The sequence below is a fragment of the Lipotes vexillifer genome, unplaced genomic scaffold, assembly GCF_000442215.2.
Source record: "Lipotes vexillifer unplaced genomic scaffold, Lipotes_vexillifer_v1.1 scaffold636, whole genome shotgun sequence".
Lineage (NCBI taxonomy): Eukaryota > Metazoa > Chordata > Mammalia > Artiodactyla > Lipotidae > Lipotes > Lipotes vexillifer.
Window position 1 is genome coordinate 864949 of NW_006786547.1, and position 7751 is coordinate 872699.

A 7751-nucleotide genomic window follows, 5' to 3' on the forward strand; every position below is an offset into this window, starting at 1 on the left:
GCACTGCCTGAGCGGCCTCTGACCCCGTGCCCCGCCAGGAGCGGCACCACACGAAGGTGCAGTACCAGCTGAAGTCGGAGCACGTCTCGCTGGCACAGGTGTTCGGCAAGATGGAGCAGGTGGTGGGCGTGCTGGGCCTCGAGGACTATTCAGTCAGCCAGACCACCCTGGACAACGTGAGTGCCCTGGGCGGGGGCCGCCGGGCCCGCCTGGGCTGGCCCCCACCCACCCCCTCGTCCCTGCCCACCAGGTGTTCGTGAACTTCGCCAAGAAGCAGAGCGACAACCTGGAGCCGCAGGAGGCAGAGCCACCCTCGGCGCTGCAGCCCCCGCTGGGCCGCCTGCTCAGCTTGCTCCGGCCTCGGCCCCCCACCACTGAGCTGCGGGCGCTCGCGGCCGACGAGCCCGAGGACCTGGACACGGAGGACGAGGGGCTCGTCAGCTTCGAGGAGGAGAGGGTGAGCAGGGTCCGAGAGTCGGGGCAGCCAAGCCGGCCGGAGAGCCCAGGCTCGGGATGGGGGTGGGGCCCGGGCCCCGGGCCCCCTGCTGTCCTGAGCTCACGGGAACAGAGGGACCCGCCTGATGCTCAGGACTATAGTGGACACAGGGCACAGGCAGAGGAGACAGACCCACACAGACCCCAGAACAGCTGGGAAACGGAGGGCATTTCAGAGACAGAGTGGGGGTGGGGGGAGCAGAGCCTGGGGACAGCAGCCACCGGCCTGGCAGAGACAGGCCACGCGGGGAGCTGACCACTGAGAGGAAGCTCAGGGCGGACAGAGGTGGCAGAGCCTGCGTTCGGGCCGGCTTGGGGCAGGCGCGGGGCCAGACGCCCGAGCCAGGCCTGTCCCTGTCCCCCAGGCCCAGCTCTCCTTCAACACGGACACGCTCTGCTGACCGCCGGAGCTGGGTCAAGGTCACGCTGTGGGAACGGAAGTTGGGCGGTGGCTGAGGTCCCACCCCGTGCCCCCAGTGTCCGCCTGCCAAGGCCCTGGAGTGGGAGGTCCAGGACCAAGGGCTTCAGGCCCCTCCAGCCCCGCCCTCCTCGGCCATCGCGCCGCCCTCCCCTCATTGTGCCAAAGGCTGGCCCGGCCCCGGGCTGCGCACACCCTCACCCTGCTCTGCCTTAAAGCCTTGGGGTCTGGCCAGCCCCTCGCCCCCGCCCAGCTCTGCCCACCACCCCCAGGGCCACGGGGTGACCCGGGCTGCCAGGTACCGCCCGACTTCTCCTGGCGACCCCTGCCCTCCTGAACGGGCTGTTCTCTTGCACCCAGTTTGGATGGTGGCTGCTGCCAGCCTGGGACTGGGGGGCGGGGTTAGGTCCCACCCAAGGCGCCTGTTCATCTTGCTTTAGGACGAGCCTCGGCACCCTGGTTTCCCACAGGGAGCCGTTGTCGTGGGCCGGGGAGGGGGCTGCCACGGGGCAGTGGGCCGGGTAGCAGGAACGGAGAAGCTGGCCCCACCGGCCCGGTGAGGGGCCGGACCCCCTCCCCACCCCCTCCAGCTGCCATTGCTCTCCCACCCAGCTTGGCCCCCTGCCCGCCCACCCGGGAGCCAGACCCCTACGGAGCCCCTACGGAGCGCACAGATGTTTGTTTTAAATAAATAAACAAAAAAGTTCACGCCAGCTTGCGTGTGTAGGGTGGGGTGTGGGGTGAAGGTGGGCGCGCTGGATGCCAAAGTACAGCCCCTGCCCCGTAGGCCGGGCTTAGGGTGGGGGAGGGTGCCTGGGTCAGCCTGGAGGAGGCGTGGGCTCCTCCCCCTGCAGGCCGGGCTCAGGAGAGAAGTTTCCAACACAGGGATGAGGTCGAGGACAGCAGCCCTGGGACCTCGGGCCGAGCCTGCCCCGCAGGGACTGTGAAAGGAGGCGGGCGGGCAGCCCCCAAGGGCCCTCGGGGGCTGCCCTGTGGATATGGCAGGGACGGCGGGGAGGGTTGCTTAGAGACAACGCAAGTGGCTGGGGTAGGTTGTGGTCTGGTTAATGTTGGTGACCATAGGTTCTCACTTCTTGAAAAACTTTGAAACATGGTAGAAATTTCACATAATCCAAATGGATAGAAGACACAAATTGAATGTCTGTGTTTGTACACGTCAGAGGTCAGCTTGCAGGATACACACAAGCATAGGCTCAGAGTAACATACACTAATGGGGAGGTTTCCAGTTTGCTGGGTTTCTCTCTCCCACTTGGCCTGGTTTGCTAGGGCTGCCATAACAAAGTACCACAACCGCGGCGCCTTAAACACCGGACATTTACTCTCACTGTCTGGGGGCCAGAAGCCCAAGATCGAGGTGTTGGCAGGTTGGAGCGTCCCGAGGCTGTGAGGGACGGTCTGCTCCCTGCCCTCCCAGGTGCTGGTGGTTTTCTTTGGGGCCTTTGGCTTTGGAAGCGTCACCCCCACCTCTGCCTCCACCTCCACACAGGGTTCTCTCCCTCTGTGTGTGTGTGTGTGTGTGTGTGTGTGTGTGTGTCCACATCTCCCCCTTTTTTATATGTAAATATATATTTTAAAAACATTTATTTTTGGCTGTGTCGAGTCTTAGTTGCAGTATTCAGGATCTTCGTTGTGGTGCGTGGGCTTCTCTCTAGTTGTGGCCTGCATGCTTAGTAGTTGTGGCGTGCAGGCTTAGTTGTCCCATAGCATGTGGGATCTTAGTTCCCCTACCAGGGATCGAACCCACGTCCCCTACCTTTAGAAGGCAGATTCTTAACCACTGGACCACCAGGGAAGTCCTTCCCCTGTTTATAAGGACACAGTCATGTTGGGTTAGGGCCCATCATAATGACCTCCTGTTAACTTGATTACTTCTGTAAAGACCCCCTCTCCAAATACGGTCACATTCTGAGGGGTGGGGGCTTGGGGAGGAGGACTTCATATGAATTTGGAGGGGACACAGTTCAGCCCGTAACACTAGTAAATCTCAGGCTAATGAGACCCACCTCCTCCATCCGCTCCTGTGGATGCACCAGGACTCTGCCACACCCTGGGGGACTGCACACCCGTTTGTCCCTCGTGTACTTATGGGGACGACTCGATGGCAGCTGCTGTTTACCAGGGACGCCCCCAGAGTGTTTCCCCACACGCTTGCCAAGAATATGGTTGCCACATTTCTGCCCGTTGTAAGCACAAACCGTATGTATGTTGTTCTGATTTGTTCTTGGAACACGTGTACAACGAAACACACTGTTATGTATTCTGTTGGTGTTTTATTTCCTTTTTTCTGAACCACGTGTTCATTTGTCCATGTCACCATTTTTCTAACGGATGTGTAAGGGTGGCTTTACACACAGAACATCTGGTGAACAGGTGCAGTTGTGGAGGGGCCTCGGCCCTTCTCCAGGGTGGCAGTTTGTGTGGCAGGGAAGCAGGAAGGGAGCGGGGTGACCCCCCCAGTTGTTGAGGAGCAGCCCCATGGTGGTGGCAGGTGGTCCAGGCCCCAACTCCACAGTATGTCGAGGTCAGCCCCAGGCTCAGGGGGCCTCTGCCAGGAGCCCTGACCACTGTTGCTTCGGGAGAGGGTCTGTCGGGCTGGGGGCCTGGACGGGGGAACGAAGCCCTGGGCTTGGAGTGGAAGGCGCCAGGCAGATCCCACTAGCTGCCACCAGGTGGCGCTGCACCACGATGGCTCCTCCCTAAGCCCCCCTCCCCCCAGGCGCTGGGCCCCAGTGGGGGAAGTCCGGTGAGTGGCCCCTATCGGGGCGGGCCGGCAGGCGCACACCTGTGAGGCTGCCAACTCCCCCAGCCTCCTCTGGCCTCCTTCCAGTCCAGGGTGGGGAGGTGGAGGGGGGTGGGGAGGGGGGAGGGGGGTAGGTCCCCATGGCTCCGAAGATTGTGGCTTCTAACCCCAAGCGTTCTTTCTTTCAAAGGTTAAGAGCAGGGAGAAACTCGCCCTGAGCCCACAACGGAGAGGCAGGGGTGTGGGGTCGGCCGGGTAAAGACACCTGAGCCCGGCCAGTCCCCCTTGGGCGCGTTTGGAATGTGGGCCCTGCCCTGGGCGGGGGCGGACTCTTATCTAACGGAGATCAGTAGGTGGGAGGGGGGCGTCCCTCCCAAGGGTTTATCACTCCTGTAGTGCCCAGATGCGGAAACAGGCTGTGGCCGGGCTGTTCATCTCCCTCCCGCTCCTCGGCTTTCTGGGCTGGGAACCCTCACAGGCGGCGGGGGTGTCCACTGCAGGGAGGGCTGTTGGGCTCACGGTGGGGGTGGTCCTGCTCCAGATCTGCCCCCTCCCAGGTCGGCACCCCGACTGCCAGTGCACTGGCTTCCTCCACCACTCCGGCCCCCGAGCCGTGGCGCCCCCGGTCCAGCTCCGAGCACTCAGTTCTCCACGGTCACACCCTCACGCCGGCACTGCCCTGGCTGCCTGTGCGCCACCTAGGTGACTCCGCAGGGCGGGCTCCCGGGCCGGGGAGGGCGGGGCGCTCGGGGAACCTTAAAGGGAGCTCCGCAGGTCCCCGCGCAGGCCCTGCCGCCGCCCGAAGCTCCCCACCATGGCTGAGACCGCCAAGCTCCGGCTCTCTGTCAAGGTGCTGGGCTGGCCGGGCTGCTGGGAGGGTCTGGGGAGGGCTGAAGGGTGGGTCTCTGCAGCAGGGTCCACACCCCTTGCCCTGCGCTGGCCTCTGGCTGTCCTTTGGAGGCTGTGTAGGTGGGGGTGGCGAGGGGGGTAGCGCCGGTGAACCATTCCCAAAGGGCTTGGGGTGGCCTCACCCTGACTCCCAGCCTTGACTTCCGGGCACAGCCCAGCCCTCCTGAAGGAAAAGCTCCTGGGGGGCGGGGGGCATGTAGCAGGCAGGGAGCAGTGGCCGAGGCCCGATGGAGGCTGGGGTCAATGCAGCAGAAGAGGAGCTGTGCCAGGCAGCCCTCCGTGCCTAGATCTGCTGACCCCAGTGAGGGGCTGCCAGGGCCTGGCCTCCTCCCACCCTTGAAGCCCGGGGCAACGAGGTACCCGGTGCAGCAACGTGAATCACTCCGAAAACAGCTCACTTGTCCCACCCCACCCTTGCGACCAGCCTGCAGGGCCTGGTGCCCAGGGGCCTAGCCTCAGCCCAGGCTCTGAAAATAAGGGCCGAGGGATCAAGCTCCTGAGCCAGGCTCCTGCCTCTGCACCCCTCACCCCAGTGTCCTGGCCCAGCCTCCAGGCTCTCAGCAGCGCTGCAGCCCTCCCCACCTCCCAGGGACCGAGTGAAGGGCCCTCGCAGCCACTTGTCCAGGCCATGCCCAACTGAGTTGGAGCCCTAGCCTTGCTCCAACCTCTTAGCAGTGGAAGGCCGCGGGGCTCCTGGGTGTGCTCCCTGCTCCGACGACCCCCTACACCTCCCATCCAGGCGAGCCAGGACGGTGAAAGCGTGGTTCACTGCCTTTCTTGTCAGAGGCCCCACGATCCTGCTTCTCAAGGGCGTGTCCTTCACACTCGCCACCATGGACCCCCGCAGGTGAGCCCCTGCCCCGGGAAACCCTGTCCTGGGAACCCCTCGCTGACTTTGGCCCTCCTCGGGCCAGCCGCTTGCCCCCTGCTTTGTGCCCTTGTGCCCCAGATGTGCTGAAAGACTTTGCCCCGGGTTCACAGCTGCCCGTCCTGCTGTATGACGGCAATGCCAAAACGGACACGCTGCAGATTGAGGAGTTTCTGGAGGAGACGCTGGGCCCCCCAGAGTGAGGGCCCGGTGCGGTGGGAGGGGCAAGATGGGGCCCTCAGGCAGGACACCCCCAGGACAGAGTCCAGGGCCCCGCGGGGGACAGCAAGGGTCTGACCCAAAACCCCTCCACCCTCAGATTCCCCAGCCTAGCGCCCAGATACAGGGAGTCCACTGCGGTGGGCAATGACATCTTTCACAAATTCTCCGCCTTCATCAAGAACCCGGTGCCCGCACTGGACGATGGTGAGGAGGGTCCGGAGACACGGCGAGGCTGGGGGGAGTGGCGCCCCCGGCCGGCTCCTCACCGCGCTCCCCGCCCCCAGCCCTGTACCAGCATCTGCTGTGCGCCCTCGCCAAGCTGGACAGCTACCTGCGCGCGCCCCCGGAGCACGAGCTGGCGCGGGAACCGCAGCTGCGCGAGTCACGCCACCGCTTTGTGGACGGCGACCAGCTCACGCTGGCCGATTGCGGGCTGCTGCACATCGTGAACGTCAGCGCCGGGCCAGGCGGGGCAAGGCGGGGTGGGGCAGACCCTCGAGGAGACCCCGACCGCGCCCCTCGCCCGCAGACGGTGTGCGCGCACTTCCGCCAGGCACCCACCCCCTCTGAGCTGCGCGGCGTCCGCCGCTACCTGGACGACGCCCTGCAGGAGAAAGAGTTCAACTACACGTGTCCACACAGTGCTGAGATCCTGGCGGCCTACCGGCCCGCCGTACGCCCCCGCTAGTGTGCCCGCCTCCCCCGCCACCCGCCCGCTCCTCTGAAGCCCCAGAAAGGCATCTCTGCCTCAGTGAGCGGGTACGGACCTACGAGGACCAGAAGCTCCGCAATTTCTGCCACCCCCAAACTCCCACCGTGAGATGCTCAGCTCCAGATGATTGCCAGGAAGGACCGGCAGAAAGCTCAGTGGGCGGGGCGTGGTCCATACCCCCACTCCTCAGGGATGGCGGGACTGGACTGGGCTCCCAAACCAGTCAGGCCAGGGCGGGGCGGGAGGATGGCTGGGGAGGGTGGGGAACAGAGCCCTGTCTGGGCAACTCAGGTCTCCAGGCCGGAGGGTGGGCCCACATTCCTCAGCTCTGTCCCAGGTGGCAGGCAGGCCACCCCCATCTCCCTGGTCATCACGTGGGGTTTGCATCAGGGAGGCGGCAGGCAGGCCACCCCCATCTCCCTGGTCATCACGTGGGGTTTGCATCAGGGAGGCGTGTGCCCGGAGGGACAAGAGCAGAGTTCTAGCCTCTCAGAGCCCCAGCCCCACCTCACACAACCTTCTTGGCTCCTGGGCTGGCCAGGCAGGGTCAGCTGGGCAGGTGGGGAGAGGTGGGCAGCTCCACCATGGAGCGCAGAGCCTGATGCGGCCCCACGCCCAGACCGCAGGCCTGGCAATCCCCGAGCCCTCTCCTGGAGCCAGCCCCCAGGAACCGGAGCCAGCCCCCAGGAACCAGATCCTGGCCTTGACCTCTGTGACCTCCGCCAGATGAAGATGTTTATTTGATGGGGAAGGGGCTGGAGGAGCAGGCCTGTTCCTGCCTGGCAGCGGGATGGGCAGGTGCCAGTGGGAGGGTCCCAGGGGCTGCCCCTCCCCTGGCAAGCAGCCTCCCGACGGTCACACTTTTTGCTGCACCTTCAGGGGTCGTCGAAGTCTACACCACCAGCTGGTTTCTTGCTGGGAGAGAAGAGGGAATGACACCATGGGGGTGTGGAAGGGCGGGCAGGGTCCAGGGATGGACCCTGGGCACAAGAGGGAGGGGGAGTGGGTGGGCACCTCTTGAAGCCAGGGTTGATGAGAGACTCTCCCGGACACCGCCTCTTGACCCCAGGTCCAGGGCCACCTCTCTGAGGATCCGGGTCTGGGGAAAAGAGGATGAGGGAGGGGGGCTCCTGAATCTAGCAGGATTCACAGGATTCTCCACACAGACAGATCCTCTCTCTGGAGCTTGAGGCTTGCTCTGGGGAAACTGAGTCACCCAACCCAAGTCACAGATGACAGGCCTTACCTGGTAAGAAGAGCGGAGGGCCCACCTGCCGGGAGCTATTCCTGGGGCTGGTGGCCATCTCCTCTGCAGCAGCTGGGGAGAAAGCAGGAAGGGAGGCCCCAGCAGGGGGACCCCAGTGA

At 64.4% G+C, this 7751-nt stretch overlaps 3 protein-coding genes across 3 annotated transcripts in view; 2 read left to right on the top strand and 1 right to left on the bottom strand.

Moving 5' to 3' along the window:
- ABCA2 (ATP binding cassette subfamily A member 2) overlaps window positions 1-896 on the top strand; it is a 23519-nt gene extending 22623 nt beyond the window's left edge. The window contains exons 49-51 of the mRNA XM_007459008.1: window positions 26-176; window positions 251-457; window positions 861-896. Coding sequence (XP_007459070.1) covers window positions 26-176; window positions 251-457; window positions 861-896 — 394 coding nt within the window. The remainder of the gene's footprint in view (window positions 1-25; window positions 177-250; window positions 458-860) is intronic.
- A 3593-nt stretch (window positions 897-4489) lies between these two features.
- CLIC3 (CLIC family member 3) lies at window positions 4490-6362 on the top strand. Its single transcript, XM_007458958.1, is given in 7 exon segments — window positions 4490-4525; window positions 5324-5373; window positions 5375-5433; window positions 5528-5651; window positions 5772-5878; window positions 5959-6125; window positions 6204-6362. Coding segments are annotated over 7 exon segments (702 nt in total).
- An 899-nt stretch (window positions 6363-7261) lies between these two features.
- PAXX (PAXX non-homologous end joining factor) overlaps window positions 7262-7751 on the bottom strand; it is a 1357-nt gene continuing 867 nt past the window's right edge. The window contains exons 4-6 of the mRNA XM_007458959.1: window positions 7633-7704; window positions 7401-7485; window positions 7262-7301 (exon numbers count right to left, since the gene is read on the bottom strand). Coding sequence (XP_007459021.1) covers window positions 7262-7301; window positions 7401-7485; window positions 7633-7704 — 197 coding nt within the window. The remainder of the gene's footprint in view (window positions 7302-7400; window positions 7486-7632; window positions 7705-7751) is intronic.